We start from the raw sequence: 16,771 nt of genomic DNA on the forward strand, positions 1-16,771 counted from the left end.
GCAGGGTGATTTATTTTCTGCTGGCTAAAATATAAAATTTAATAGGTATTGCTGAGGGTTTTTTTGGACAATAACATGTTATTTAAACAGAAGAATAGGGTGGTGTTTTACAGGTTTTCTTTCTCTTTTAATATGGGACTTTTCCTAAAATACTGTTGATAAGTTTAAGCCTGTGAAAAGGTCTTCCTCCCAGGAATTTTACGCTTTTTCAGCCTTTCCAAAGGCTCCAGAAACATACAGCAATATAGTACGAGTGACTTTTTTCATTAAAGACCAGAGAAGGAGTAGGCAGTTCATTTGATTAATTGATCACTTTGGAAATTAAAATAGTCACACAAGTCATAAGGATGATTCTCCTCTTGTTCACAAGGCAGCTATGAATTGGCCTTTGAAAGAGTTGCCCTTGTAATCTTGACAGCACTGGTTTCTTTACCCTGACACTTAAGAGTGTGTCGTGAACTTTTTGGACAAAATAAAGGGATTTGTAGGCAGCTTTGTAAGTTGCATAATTTTGACTGGAGTTGTACATTAGCTTGACTCATGAGCTAAATCATGCCATCAGTTTTTAAAGATTGGGGCTGAGAGTAACCTATTTGACTGTGTAGATTAGAAGTAGCTAACAGTCATTTTAAGTACTGTACTTTACTCTGAAAAAATGTTGACACCCTGTGTAGTTATGTATTGTTTTACTGTGACCAAAACGGTGATGTACATGTTACATACTATTAGGAGGAAATTCTGTTTTGTTAATTAGTTAATCAAGTTATATTCCAGTTTGACAAATGAGATTAGTTTGTATTCATAAAGCAGCACTGGCTGAAATATTTGAAATCTTTCAGACTCTTCTAAGATCTTGGAGACTGCGAAACACAGAGCTTTTCTGAGATGTTTTGTAAAAGTTTTGGTTTAGTTATCCCCAAGATAGCTAACTACACTAAGATACCCATAGCTAAACTAATCCACGAGAGAGACGTTACAGGATTTTATTTAATAGACATTGATTAGCAGGTTGCATTTGAAATTTGTTAAGTGCTCACTGAGAATTTGAGCAAATATGCTTTGATTTTTATGTAGTTAAATGTTTAGTAAATATTGTAAGTTGCTGTGGATGTATAGTGCTTGTTCTGCTAATGGTTTTGCAACATCTGTTTCCTAATGAGGAAAAATATGAGCAAAATAAACTACCTCTTTGGAAAACATTGAATTTCTATTGACTAGAATAACCAAAACCTAATGTTATAAACATTAACACGAACAGCTTTGATTTCATAACCAGTGACTTGTATCTGTATTATTTATGTAACAAACGCGATATACTAATGTCACTGTTGTTGTTGTTCATCTCTATGTGAGGTGATCCTCTTGTGGAAAAAGAGGAATGATCCGGGAGAAAATAGTGGTCATGTTTTTAAGTCATCTGACTCAGTGTCATTGAAAATTGGGGGTTTGAGAAGAGAATCAGAATCTGCAAAAGTTGTGCATCAGAATTCTTCAGTACTTGCTCTACACAAAGGTGTGTTTGCATCCTTGTTTATATATAGAAATCTGAATGCTTATAAAGGTGTCCTGTAATGTGTAGAAATTATGTTTAAGGACCTCTGCAGACCTTAGTGGTTACAGGACCAAGAAGTTGTCCTGTAAATCTTTTTTCCAGTGTTCTGACAGCATTGAGGCTAAATGTGTGAGCTTTCCATGTTCATTGCTCCTTGTTGTTTCCCTTGGAAGAGGAGGTAATTTGCTCTGTAATTCATTAATGTTGATCTTCTTTAAAATAAACAGTAATACAAGAGAAACTGCATTTTAGAAGTTAAGCCATGTGTTCCTGATAGAGTTGAAACCGAATGTGTGAGCAGGGTACATGACCACATATTGCTGATTTCTTCAATAAATGCCTGTTTGGTTTGCATCAGATCTGCCATCCAAAGTAAGCAAACCAATAACTACCTTAAATTCAGCATGACTTAACTATAAAAGGTGAATCAAACTTTTAAAAAATATTATTTGCAGAGCTCCAAACTGTGAGACTTTAGGATTGATTTCATGTTACGTAGACCTAAACTGCAATCAGTGGTACTTAAAGGTAGTAAAGGCAGAACAGAAATCAAAGCATTCCCTGTGCTACGGTAGGTAGCCAAAGCCAATTGGAGCGAAACGCAACATTGGACGTGGAGCTTCTGAACCTGCCCAGTCTGATTTACATCTACAGAGAGGGAGTATCTCCTGAAGGCTACACTTCCTGATTCACCTACCAGGCTGTTGCTTGTTGAAAACAAACAGCTTATTGTTATTCTGGTCATATAATATTCTGTAAGTGCATAACCTGGGCCTCTTCAAAGGTATTTGAACAGGAGCCTGTGAATTTAAAAGGACTATTTCCTGCTATTAACCTTTTTCTCGTAAAAAAAATCCCTGGACTCCAACGGCTAACAAAAGGTTTCCTCCTGCCAGTGACTTCAACTCTTTTCTAATTTTATATTTACATACTAGAATTGAAAATGAGATTACAAGAAAGTCTGACTACCTTATCCACAATTACTTGTTCAACATTAATGATAAGATTTTGGCTAGGTTTTGGAAGACTTTATTTTCGGGATCTAATCCAGAAGTCTGCTATAATGTATCAAAATTAATAGCATGGAAACTGGCACCTGTGTTTTCAGATTTGTCTACTGTTCAGCCATGCCTACCTAAAATAATAATTTAAAAAAGACACTTTTCCCCATACTGAAGATACTGTTAGGGTGGAGCTTTGGTCAATTAAAAAAAAAAAATACCTGTAGACCCTTTAAAACCTTCAGTGCCTTTAACTTTTTTGACTTGTGTTCTTTCAGTCACCTTGTATCTTTTATGGAGTTTTGTGATGATCTCGTAAGGACACAGCAGCCCCTCCGTCATTGTTTTGTTCTCCTTGATTAAATTAGAAACATGTTTCTTCTGGGCCTTGTTTTTTCTAAGCAGTAATCCTTTCCGTCCCTGCCTGTGCTTCTCAAGGTTGCAGGTGTCGTCTTCTCCTCTGCCTGGCAGGTCAAGTCTGTGACCATGCTTGTCTTCTACGTGTTACTCGGGGCAGACAGTCTTTGACCTCTCTTCAGTCAGATGTGTTGAAATATTGTGCAATAGTGGCTGTTGGTGAAATTTAACTAAGTGGTTGTCTGAGAGGTGATTTTTATTTCCACCTGAACAGTCAACCTCCAACTACAGCATCACAAAGGAGTGCTAGAAACTATGGGATAAGCTTCTAAGTACAGTGAGATCCCTGGAGCAGGCTGGCTCTGAACTCTGTACCCAAAGAGAAACAAAAAGTAACAAGATGAACTTCTGAAAATTATGTTTTAATGTATCCAGGCTCAGTATGTAGGGTGGCCATTGGGTCTTTGGTACCAGCTGTTTGACTTCATAGATCTGCTGTTACTACACCAACCTACTTGCTAATGTAGACAAAGCATTACTTTAATGAGGTATGGATGTCTGCGCTGACATCACTAGCCTGCTATTAGTATATATGTGTAGTAGTATGAATATTGTTTTGATAGCCATTTTATATTTCTGTGTGGACATACCCTTAGATATCAGAGTCCTAACCATCTCTAGCTCTATCCTGTTCAGAGTCACATACAGTTTATCATCTGGAGTGATCATATGATGTATTTGTTTCCCTTAATATTCAGGTTGGAAGGGAAATGAACTAATTGTTGGGTTTGGGACAAAAAAAAAAAAAAAAAAGAATGCTGTTCCAGGTGCCTGGAGCTCCCACCCTTGCTACCGCTGTGACTTTCTTGTTTGCAGACAGATTTCCTCAAAGCTTGTTGATGAGAACACCACTTTACTTGGGTATCTGTGTTAAAAAAGAAACATCTTGTACTCTTCCTAGTCTCATTGTTGAAGTTCTGCACGAACAGGTCACCTTAAATACTCCGCAGTGCATCATTTGAAATGTTCAGCACGTGATTTTTGGCTGTCAGGTCTTTGATTGTCTTCAAAACTGAGGTTTCTGCTACAGTCTGAACAACACTGAAATTTCTTGGTTTTGGAAAACTGAATTTCCTGTTGTGTCTGTCTGGCACGCATGGCTAAGAATTCATTAGGATCACCAGAGCAATGGAGCCAGCCAAGAACAAACATTCGGAATGTTTCATGCTAGAAAAGCCTCATTTCAAAATCAAAACATGCATATGTGCATACTCAAAATGAAGTCATAAATGCTTCAAAGCTGGACCAGAATAAAAAACCATGTCAGTATTGCTGTTGTCACTTCTTAAGTAACGGTTGCATCAGCCATGTTTTTCCCAAGGCACAGTTTGCATGTTGGAAATTTTCTTTCCAGTGAAATGACTGAATAATAAGTGAGTCTTCCATTTTTCAAGGGAGCTGAGGTGCAGTAGGCCCATTGTGTTCCTCATCTTAATTGAAATCTGTCGTGGCTGCTTTCGTCCATTTTATGAGTACTTGTGAGAGACCTGTTGGTTTCTTTTTCTTCTAAGCCTTTGACTGATCTGTCACTCTGTTTTCTCGTGGGTTGAGCTCCTAACCCTGTGAGTATTTCTTGGTGGTGTTTTCATACAGGCTTGTGAAGAACAACTTGGGCAACAGCTAGATGCCCAAGATACAGAAGAGAGGTTCACTTAATCAGGGTGGATAGAAATTAAGTCTTCCTAATAGAGCTTTTCAAAAATAGGCCACATTAAAATTGCTTTGGCTTCTTATGGTATCAGTTCTTACTGATGTGCATCTTCCCTGCAGGCAGGCTTTTAGCTCTTCTGCTTTAAGGCTAGTGGTAAGAGGCAAGCATGGAGAAGTTTTGGGAGGTTCATGACTATTTCACTAGTAAGAAAGTGTCTAAAAAGTTTCTGTCACGCAAAAGGAAGAAAAACCTTTTCAAAAGAGATTCTGGTAGCATGCAGTCTGCTATGTGTTATATGGATGCCTAATATTGTAGGCCATAAAAGGAAGCATGAGTAATTTAGGCTTATTACAGAGTTTATTACTGAAGGTAAGAGCAGTGCTTCTGGTAAAAGTTGTCTTTTTTAACAGGATCATAAGTTAACTGTCCATAGGCAAATATAGCTGCTAAACTTCCACGCAAGAACCTCGGACTTTTTGTTTTTTTGTCATGATTACATATCTTGTTTGAAGAAGTTTTTTTCTTGAATTTCAAAGATGTTACAGAGTTGAGAATGTTGGAACATTTTTAATTAAAACTTTCTGAAAGAGTTTCAAATGTCAAGCGTACAAAGAAAGTGCCAGATAAAATAAATACTGAACAGAATTAGTCATACTTTAAGCTTGTGCTGCATGATTCTAAAAGTTTTTGGTTTAGTGCAAGTCCCATTGGACTTATCAGAATAATTTCTGTGTTTTGAACAGGATTTCCTGTATTTCTCACATATTAAGTTATATTTTAAGAAAAGTTTTCCTGGCTGAAAGTACAGTGATAACAATATAAAGAAAAATGAAGATGTTAACCTAATTTTAATTTTCTAATTGGAGACAAAATGTCAATCACTTGCGACTTGAAGAGGTAGAGCAGAAGGTAGCTTATTACCAATTTGCGTTATACACAGAAAATCCCCAATACTCTTATCTGGAAAAAAAAAAAAATCTAATTTTAAAAACATGCATGCCTCTGTGGTCTTCATCAGAACAGTGAGAGTGCTATGGCTGTTAAAAAGATGTAGGTACCTTTCATTGGGAATCTTCTCTTTTATGAAATGTAACAATAAGACCTGAAGACTTATTTTTGTTAATGCATTTAGTTACAGGGATCATCTGTAAAGAAAACAGAGACATACTAGTTGCCAGGGCAAGCTGATTCATCCAGTAATAATGACATGTATAACTGCAGTTTGGTGGAATGGATGGAGGAGGGGTGTTGCCATTCTGCTAGGGAGACTGTCATTCAGAATGGACCAGGAAGTGAAGCTTAGATAACTTGGCCTAATCATTTTGTATATGCAGTCTGATTTGATCAGTAGTTGATCTTCATTAATTAAGTAAAATACACACACCAAGCTGGTGTGTTTCACTTCTGTTTCTGAGCGTGGATGTTACAAGGATTTAATCTTTAGTAATTTGATTTTTCCAGGCCAAATCCTTGTTTGGTGACCAGAGCTGCCTATCTTGATGTCCTTGTGATGCTGAGTACACACCTGGGGAAGTTTCAGAAGCCAGGTAAGTCAAATGTACTGTTGTATAAATCAGATGTGGGGAAATTTCTGAGCTCTGTTGAATCTGTAGAAACAATAATATATTACTTGTACTCATGGCATCTACTGAACACTGGAGTCCTTTAGCTGCTTTGTGTAAAAGGGCCCTTCATTCTGCCTTCTGTAGAGCTAGTCCTGGGGATTGCTGATGAGAAGAATGAGGTGTGCCTCCATGTCAAAGCTGAAAGCGATGATCTTGAAGTATTCCTAATTCTGGAACCGTGTAACAACAAAAAAGGTCCCATCCAGTGTTCCAAAATGTTTTTCTGATCCAAGGTTGTAAATACAAACAAAATCTAAACCCCAGAATATTGCTACTTCAACCTTTCCTGAAAGCCACAGAGGTATTCCCTCATGAGACACCTGAAAGTGTTTCAGAGAAAGTGTTTTCTCATGCTTAGAAGTTTTATAAGAAACAACTCTTGAGAGCTTCTTTACATTTCTTTTTTATATTGATTCTTTATCACTGTAAAGTTTTGGAAGGACCAGTCAGAACTGTCAGTGGTTTTAGTGATGCAGAGTGTTGTTTGCAACAATACAAAGCGTACTGTAAACAATAAGGAGAACAAAGGTATGGAGGAAGGGATACCCTTTCAAGTGTGACTGTGTATAGGCAACTTTCGGTCAGCTGTAACTAGCTTCCTTGTGGGCCTGTTTTGTCCATTTCTTACGAACAAGTGAATAATAAATTACCTTGTCAGTCCAGGAACGCAATTAAACAATAGTTCTTTCATTTCATTAAAATTCTTAGTGACTAATTTAACACTGCATTTAAGTCATTGGAACTGTTCTGTATTTCAGATAGTTCTTGTTTTGGGGGCTGTTCTTAATTTTAAAACCAATTCCTTTTGCTTTTTTGCTTAGACTTTTGGTAGAAGTAGTTCCATTTTAATGCCATAATTGCTATTTGTGTGATTTTTTGTGAATGCACAGTTCAAATAGTGGTAGTTGTCAGGAAAATGACATAGTGATGAATATGTCTGAAATGAACTTCTGCAGATAAGTTGATGCAAAATATAGCCCTTATAACAGAAGCACAGACATACAGAAAGTATGTAACAGCTGGGTTCTGCTATACCAGAGGAAGATTGTTAAGGTTACTGGGGTCTCTAGGAGACGGGTCTGATCTTTCCTGTGCTCTGCAGAGTCATTCCTCTCTCATGGGTCCCAAATGTCAAGATGTACTGTTTGGTCAAGGAAATTTCCAGATGATGTTCCACTGTAGGTCTCATTCTGTCAGGTGCTGACTGCTGTTTGTGACTAGGTAAGGGCTGCATCCTTTATAGGGAGGAATGCACCACCCTATATAAAGCAGTTTCAATATAGCATGTCTCTACGGATGTTTTCCTCTGGCTCTTTAATGTTTGTTTTGGGTAAGCTATATCTACTATCAATAACTCTGATGTTACAATATATAATTACTTATTTTCGTTATTTATACAAAATAAAGTTTCTTAAAGCCTGATATGCCATTGGCCTTGGTGATTATCCTTTGCAGTACATTAAAAAGTCTAGCAGTGTATCACATTTACAAAATAAACAAAAACAACCCCTAAAGCCCCTTCAACTGTATTTCTGTATTTTCTTTTATGAAGGAACAGCCAATATTCCAGGTGAGGGCTCCTTCTTTCCTTACTTAGAGGGCATTACATTTCCTTTATCAGTCTCTTTCCGATTTCAGTTGTCTTCAGGTTTTTTGTCTGGTTTGGTTTTTAAACAATTGTGGCACATTTGCAAAGTCTTTTATTGACCTCTCCACCCCAGGAAACTCCCCTCTTTTTTTTTTTTTTTTTAATGCCACTGACTTGTGAATAGCCCTTTGAGCCTGAGGGACTGCACCATGCTGTGGCTGGATTACTGACTGTAGTGGATTCATTTATTTTTCAAAGCTCACGTGGACTGTTCTGAACCTGGGTGCTGTAAGGTACAATTTCTGTAGAAGGAAAGCAGTTATTTTTGCAGACTCTCTCTCCTTAGGGATAGTTCATTAGTATTGTCTTGCCTAAAAGTTTCATTCCGATACAGGTTTAAAATTATATGTTGCAGGCAATATCTACAGAGAGTAGAAACTTAGACTGGAAATACAGGTTTGAAAACTTGAAGATACATTAGGGACAATTTTATATAACACAGGCAGAAGCCCTTCTGAAATGAAGGAGTAATATGTTTATATTAAACAGAACCTGAGTGTCTCATGACACAGTAAGAGAAAGACTAAACTCAGCAGTTAAAAATGAATGTTTTGAGTCTCACATTTAAATGTTCTGTAAGGAATAATTATTAACTGAAGCTTTATACTTTTCTGAGATTAAATATCTTGCTCATATATGTTTATCTCTGGTTATGAGCCAATTTTTCTCTGTTTTAATCTTGATTCGTAAAGTTGTTTCAATGAATAAAGGGTGAAGGACAAATCCAAATAAAGCTATTTCTTGATGTGTTTATCTAAGAGGCCTCAGGAAGTGCTGTATATGAGTTCCAGGCCAAGGGCTGAAACTGATTTTCATCAACAGAAATGGGAATGCAATGTAATGAGCCTGCAACTAGTTAAAATCAGACCACTTCTAATTGATTATGCCTGTCTGAAGGGGCTACAATTACAAAGAGATTTTCAGAGTACAACCCTGCCTAGGCCTTTCCTACATTACAAGTATTTTCTGTAAGTGATTTGTTGTCTTCAATTAATAAAATCTGTCTCTTAAAGTGCGGGACAGCCCTTAGGGAATTTACTTCACAAATTCAAAACAATTTAAAATGTCAGATAAGGAAGGCAGGGAGTAATGGATACCAAAAGCATCTTGTCCAGCTAAAAATTTATTGCTGGCCAAATGATGATAATTAAACCACCACCAACAACACCCACCCCACCCCCCCCGCCCCCTGTCCCATAATTATTCTGATTTGCTGGTTTGGATGGAAGTGTTACTTGATTCATGTCACTGGGAAAATAGAGTTTTCTTTCCTTGAGTTGATAGGCAAAATCTAGAGCATTTTTTCTAGCTCCTGATGTGCCTGAGGGTCTTCTGGTGTGCAGAGACAATACATAATGCCAAGACTATGTAAACTTACAACTATGTATGTTTTTTCAGTTATCAGGTACAGTTGGAACTCAGAAAAAAACTGAAGCAAGCCTTTTTTTAAAAAAAAGTTAAAATACATAAATAAAAATGCTATTTTTGCCTTTATTGAGAGCAAACAAAAGTTCTTACCAGATCTAGGATTATTTGATGAGCTAATGTCTATTGTCAGTATTAGCCATTATTGATAATATCCAGTGAATTTGTTCTTGCAGACTTCTTTGATATATTGTCTCCACAGTAACTGTTTTTATAGACTTGAAATTACAGATGTCCAGGGCCTTTTCAGTCTAATGGGTAGAACAATGCAGTCCTCTTCCAGAGGATTTTCTGGCACTGCTAAAAATCAGTTAAGTTACTCCTCCAGAAGTAAACCAGCACCAGAGTGGATGGTGTAAGAATAGGGGGAAGTTCCCAAATTTCACACTTCAAACATTACTGGAAGAAGCAAGTAACACTTGTAGGCATCTTTGGAGGGGGAAAAATGCCTCTGAGTCCAGGTGAGAATATGTCCAGCCTTAGCTGTGTTTATAATTATTTGCAAATTGACAAGTCTTGGATCAGCAGGAATTAGGAGAGGTCTATCAAGCTGTAGTGCTACAGATCCCTCCTTGTGTCTGAGGCTACACACTTTGCTCTGCACTCAGAGATGGGCTTTGCAAGAGACAGAATACCAGACTACAGCCAAGCTATGCTCTGATACAGCATTTCCGTGGATAAGGTTCCTCTGCTGAATATGTGGACTTTTGACAGGATCCGTCATAGACATTCCTGCTTTCGGACCTTCTCCTGGAAATTGGTGTCTGAAGCTAAACAATAAGATGATAGTATTACTGTGATCCTGCGGTACTGGTGACACAGGAACCAGAGCAGTGTACTGCAGTGAAAGCTCAGATCTGGGATGCTCTGTCTCTCCGTAAGAGATGAAGAATGCAACAAGACAAAGTGGTCACATTTTCTTTCTTGCTAATGTCTCAGAACAGTTTTCTGATAGTATTTTGTCAATTCCTGAAGGGAAAGATGGATGCAACTCACTAAAATACACTTGACTAATAAAAGTGTATTTTAGCCAGGGTTGTAATCAACATAAGTGAAATAGGATGTAGAACAGAAGTCAGGGGAAAGATGAAAGAAAAATTTGCTAAAGATAATGCTTCCAAGTTGTTCTTATATATATATGCTGTCTATCTCCTGGCTGGTTTGGCCTGTTATTGAGTATAGTATCTTCAAAATTCAAGTTTGATGAGAAAGAGAAGACATTTAAACAGGATGTCAAATAGGATGAATCTGTGATTTAGGAGAAGCTGCCACTTGAACCCTAACTATGCATTTTTCCTTTCTACATTTGAGGTGAAAGAATTTATAAAAGTTCTTGAGATTAACCAAACTCCACTGTTGTTGTCATCAGTGGGAACAGCTACTCAGTATTTACATAATTAATCTTGTTCATAGATTGTTTTGATATCAAAATGGAGCAGCCAGTATTCTGCTCTCACTAATGTATTCTTTCCTTGAGTTTTGCAGAAACAGACTTCCATTTTCTTACTATCTTCCAAACAGCTAAACCTTTTGTAGATGTAGCTTAGTTAAGATTCTTAAATTCTGCTCATGAGCAACAGAAACAAGTGCAAAAAATACTGTGCATTGCACATGTGTGTATGAGATCAGAAACATGGGCAACTGTGTACAACTGTCAGCTGGTTTTGTCCTTTTTTTATGCTCTTAGATATGACAAAATACTGTGTTTTAAATAACATAATGCAAATACCATTCTCTTAGTGATATTTGTCCTTTTTAGTTAGAAGTTATAAAATGTAGTGGTAGAAATAGTATGCATTATCAAACTTCTAGATGCTTTGCAATGAAAGCACATCTCGTTTTTTAAGTGGGAATCTCTTAAATGTTTTGCCTGAATGATATGATTTGTAGGACTTTTAAATAGCATTTGAAGGCTGTGCCCACTTTTTTTCTATGTTGTACTTCTTACTCTTTCTTATTTTGAAAAGAAGCTAAATGGTAGCTAAAAGAATTTTTTTCTGCAGGTTGACTTAAAAACTGATAATGTTTAAATGGTAAAAATTTGACAGGAATAACTAGGTTGGTTATTTTAGCCATACTTTAACTTTCTTTACCTAGGTCCCTAAGAAGTGTGGCCAAACAGTTATTTGAACAAAAACGCTGGCAGCTTGTTAATGCATGTTTTGGTTGTTTGGTCTAATTAGCTTAAACGTAAGAAATTCCATCTGAACAAATTGAAAGCAATTTTTATTTATTATGTCAGAAATTATATAAACTTCATGTGGCACTTGGTCAATGTTGTTATTTTGACTCAGGGAAGGTAAAGATTTAAAACATATTTATGAAATCATCTAAATGGCCTACACGTACTGACAAGTCAAAAGGAAGTGTAGTTGGGTACCCAATATTCTAATTCAGTGCAGGCAGGAGAATGAAGAAGTTGAGGATGGGACTGTTGGAGGTCCAAGAGACAGGGAGTGACTGGGAGTTGCACAGACAGTGAAATGCCAGAGGCAGACCAAGTGAGGGATGTACTATGTTAAGGTGGCCCAAAGACAGCGCAAAAGTGAGTGCGAGACAGAAAGACAAAGCAAATGGACCAAGGCTGGAAGGAAGAAATGTTGGGAGAAAGGAGATGGAGGTGTGCAACAACAACAGATGGTCAAGGAAATAAATGTCGGAGGCAGAACTCGTGGCACAGACATGGGAGGAGGAAAGTAAAAGTGTTCTCAGAAAGATCACAGGGACACAGTGAAAGGAAGGGGGCTGTGGAGGGTAGAGCATGATATTGCTGGAATGCTGTGTTGAACAGGGAATATGGAAAGGTGTTAAGAGGAAATAAGTGATGCTAGGGGAGAGTGCAGTTGATCATGTTTGTAAATGTTAGCAGTTAAAATTCCGTCCCCATGTGAAGATGGGAGACTGCTCATCCTTCTGAAATCTTGTTTTGGGTTCTCTTTAGATTCCAGCATGTACCACTGACTGATTTGCACTGAATCCATGGGGGTTTATGGTTTTCTATGAATGCAAAAGAAGTGGAAAACTTGGTGCTGTGCCAGAGAGAAGCTGTAAGAAAAATTGCAGTTTCAGTGTCCAGATCAAACGCTTTTTCCTTTCCCCCCCTTTTTTTCCTTTGAAAACTTTTCCTTATACTATACAAAATGCAGTGGGATGCTTCTGTCCTCAACAATATATTATCCGTGGATTCTGTTAATCACTCATGTTTGTAGTTTTGAATTTTGAGTACTGATGCTCAGTCTCTGATGTCAAAGATGTTGCAGATGTCTTTAAAAGAAAATATCATGCTTAAAATATGCCCTTTTCCTGATCATCAACAGTTATCTTAGTTCCACATTGTAATAGCTTTTCTGTTCTCTTTGGGGTTTTTTTTCCATTTACCAGTGACTTTGCCTAATCCACTTTTAATAAAAAGGGAAAATATGAAAGAAAATACTTTTCCTTAATATTTGTCTAGGAAAATCTCTTCTTGGCACTGATTACCTTTCAGCCTTCTCTATTCATATGATCTCTTCAGAAACCCTTACATAGACAGTAGTTTGTGGGCGCAAGGGATTTTAACTTCTCAGTCCTTAAATAATTGCAACTTCTTGCAGGTCTTGGTGAAGATGATGATGAATATCCAGATTTTTGATGCTTGGACCCCCATCCTATAACATTGTACTGCAGACACAGCAGCATTTCATTGCTGCTCTTGTAATTTTTGTCTGGCTTTGCAGAGTGTCAGTAAGTTTTCTGGTGTCAGTAATAATTTCTCCCCCTTTTCCCTTCTTTGTTCTTATTTTCTGGAGCCTCTAGTAGGAAGATGGTATGGATGCTCGAGGGGCTGCATACAGGATTTGATCTCAATATTTATCTACAAGTGTGCAAATACTTAGTTGTATCATAATCACAGATAGAGCAAAAAAGCCCCTCACACAATAAATACTTGATGATACAGAGAGCTGTCCAATTGGCAGTAGCCTAGACAGCCACTGTAAAATTACTTAAATTCAACAGAAATACATAATCAGTCCTGTACATCACCTGGCAAGGCGATGAAACACGTTTAGGTTTTAAATATGAAAGGAATTCAGATGACTTCTGTCACTTTTGAACATATTGTAGAATCTCTGAGGTGAAGTATCAGCTGACAGCTTGTTAATCCCTGAGCAGGGAAGTTTTTCTGTCCTTACTGTATGTATCTGCTTACTCTGGGAACAGACTATAGAATAGTGCCTGCCTGCCACTGCGGGGAAGAGCAGAAGAAAGGCAGGGCACAGGTTTTGGAGCTGGCTAAACTTTGAGGAGATTTGTAGCTCAAGATTCATCAGGTCTGCTAATTTCATTCTGCTCCTCTTCCTTTCCTCTTTATTTTCAGATTATGAAAGACCATTTAACTTCATGTAACTGACTGCGAACATCAGTTGATCACAAATAGGATTTAAAAAACAATGCCTCAGACCTAGATGATATGACATAGACATTGTATGCATATCTCAGTGTAGTGGACATAAAGGTATTGAGGAGGACTGTGGGATGTTGATGCACTGTGTTGAAGAGAACAAAGTTATTGCGCGAGGTGCGTTCCTTCCTAAGAGAGATGAAGTTCTTACTGTCCCACAAATGAAGCAGTCCTTAAGGGCAGTGGGGAAATTAATCCACTTAATTCCTGGGGGCTCTTTTGCATCTGTCAGCATCCTGGACAAGACTGCTGTCTGCCAGGATCCTGGTTTGGTCAGCCAAAATTTGTTCTTCCTTCTCACAGCAGCTGGTAGTTCAAACTGTACAGTGATTTTTTGTTTGTAAATAGAAGTATGTCTTTACTGTATCTTAACAACAGAGACAGACATTTACTTTGGGAACCAGTGTGGTTTTTTGGTTTAGTTGGATATTTTGATGTAAGCCAAAGAAAAAGAGTTTACTTAAAGTTAAGCAGAAGAGAAAACATTTACATGAAAGCCAGGAAAGATTTCTTAGCGATGAAGTTGAAAGAAGGTATATTTCCACTGCATTGTAATGAGACAAGGGCTTTCTTTCCTTCTGTACGTATTTGTGTGAAAAAAAGAGTGCTGGAGAGCATGTGGAGCACGAGATGAATACAGAAGGATTTGCTCTATGGCGTGCTGAGGCTAAGCAAATATGCAGACAGTCTTATTTTGCTGACAGCCTTGCTGTTGAGACATCCAGTTTTAAAGAGACTTTCTGTAAAATAGATGAGCCACAGTGCCCAGTCTTTCACAGTTACATGGGGAAACCAGAAATAATCCATAAGGCTTCCAAACCAGAAGTGTCTGATATGTACAGAAAAAGAGGATCTGTGGCAGAAGATTCTTGTATTGCAGTCTCTACAAACTAGTACTTCTAGGAGTGAGTAGCTCCACCATGTTTTTCATATAAAAATAATTTTCCCCTTCAAAGATGAAGACACTGAGTGAAGTTGTGCTGGCCTTGGAAAATTCAAATGAAAGTTTATTGAACTGGATCTGAAGCTCAGTGCATGGCCAGCTCCTGGAGTTGACAAAAGGGTCACCACTCCTTCTGATATTAGGTTGCAGGCTCTAGCAAAGTTAGCAGTGTTGACACCAACAAAATGAAAGACACCCTCCCCCTCTTACCCTAATGTTTATCTCTATCTCTTTTTGTCTGCTTAATACTGTTGTCCCTTGCCTTGCCCTAGAGCTTTGACCCTTCCATCCTGTTGGTTTTCATGTTACTGCTTGCATGTATGATAGCTATACCTCAATGTAAAGCAACATTGATAAGAAATACAAACACTTCTCTTGCAATATACTTAGAAATACATACTTGGTTCAGACAACTGAGCTAGCAGGCTCATGTATTGCTGAAATGCAGCTGAGGAGGGAAGTGCATAGGAAGCTTCTCTTCTCGAACCAAGGTGCTTGAACTTGAACTTTTTCTTTCAACTGCCTGGGATTATTTCTGTTGTTTAACTGCTGTCTGTGGAGTCAGGCTGTGTAATAACTGGGACGAAGGCCTAATCCCTCTCCAAGGCAACCAGACAGTTCGGAAATTAAGGAATTCTGGCAGTTGGATACTTGTCGTGTGACATAGGCATTAATGCTAGTTCATGCTGCGATGCCGGTATGTAATGCCGTTCTATTTGGAGGGGTTTTAGAAAATGTAGCAAATAAAATATACAAGTTTGCATGGAAGCCATCTGCGTCATCTAGAGGATTATGCTGTGACATAGGTTTGCAGTGATATTGCAGTTTCTTTGACTACATCAAGCCCATTCAGAAAAGAAACTGTAGTGAAAACATGAATGACAGAACTAATGGTTAGGTAATATGTCTGCAAATCTTTTTCAAATACCAAATTTCTTTGAAGCTTGTCCAGAATTACTCAGAAAATGCTTCTGCCTTACATGCTAGACAATGTACAACCATGTCAAATTTCTATGTAAATGTCGAACAAATTAAGATGGCTTTGGAAGAATTTGAATGTGAAAGGGAAGGGTATTTAATTTTAAATAGAAGGCTTAGGGAAATGTCTTCAAGGGCAACAAAATGAATCCACATTTTTGTTGCAGCTTCATGTCAAATTCAGCAATTTAATAGTAATATTTGGACAGGCTTTCGTAGTGCGTGGTGCTTACTTAATTATAAATAGCAAAGTTACATGGCAATGAATTGTCTTCTTGCAGATACTGAAGAAATCTAAGTAAGTTTGCTTTAATCTTTGTATTTACCTTTAATGCATTTTGATATCTTAAAAACCCTAAACTTCTAATATCCCTTAACACCAGTGGCAGTGTTGTTCTCTTCTGTGCTTCATGATTTTCTCTTACTTGTATTTGAATTTTGTGGGGTATAGCATATTAATTTCCTCACAGTACAAGCTATACAAACAGCTGAACAGGGCAAAAATCTTGGTTTCAGTATTATAAAATGATTCATTCCTGCTGATGATGGAGAAGAAGGTTGAACTCGAGGCACGGGAGGATTTCAGTCTGTGTGTATGTGTGAGAGGACTATCGATTAATTTTTTTCTTTCATTTTGTGTCAGCATTGCCAACTTTGCTGAAGGCTAAAACCCTCTGGCATCACAGATAGCAGTGACCTTTTTGTTCACTCCAGGAGGTGGCCAAGCACTAAAGAAGGGTCTTGGGCTGTGCTGTGCCATGTGAGCAGGTTGAACCAGTGTAAATGGCTGAAATGTCACAGTTCCTGTGCTGGTACATAAGAGGGATTACAGTGCAGCTCCTTTTTTCTTACCTGTGTTACTTGTTTGAAGTTGATAAGCATAGGAAAAGCACACTGGATTTTTTTAATCAGTAAATTCTTTAGATTGATAGACACAGGACAGATGTATTTATGCAGAAGTATCATCTTCTTAATAGTAACCTTTTCTGACTAAAGCTGTGCAAAGCATGAGATTTCCAGTATTATCAGAATGGCCCTGTCATTGTTTCTCCTGGTTTCAGTTGCAGCTGGGTAAGCTGACAGACAGCAC

General features: G+C 37.8%; 1 protein-coding gene across 8 annotated transcripts in view; it reads left to right on the forward strand.

Moving 5' to 3' along the window:
• The window catches only part of THADA (THADA armadillo repeat containing), a 170,627-nt gene that overhangs the window by 114,495 nt on the left and 39,361 nt on the right, over positions 1–16,771 (forward strand). For 7 of the 8 annotated variants that reach the window (XM_049833903.1, XM_049833902.1, XM_049833904.1 and 4 more), the window contains one exon: positions 6,083–6,168. In XM_049833903.1, the coding sequence (XP_049689860.1) occupies positions 6,083–6,168 (86 nt within the window). Of the gene's footprint in view, positions 1–6,082; positions 6,169–13,676; positions 13,749–16,771 lie in introns of those variants that run through there. The other variant, XM_049833908.1, reaches the window with a different exon arrangement.

The sequence above is a fragment of the Accipiter gentilis genome, chromosome 30 (genome assembly GCF_929443795.1).
Source record: "Accipiter gentilis chromosome 30, bAccGen1.1, whole genome shotgun sequence".
NCBI classification, from domain to species: Eukaryota; Metazoa; Chordata; class Aves; order Accipitriformes; family Accipitridae; genus Astur; species Astur gentilis.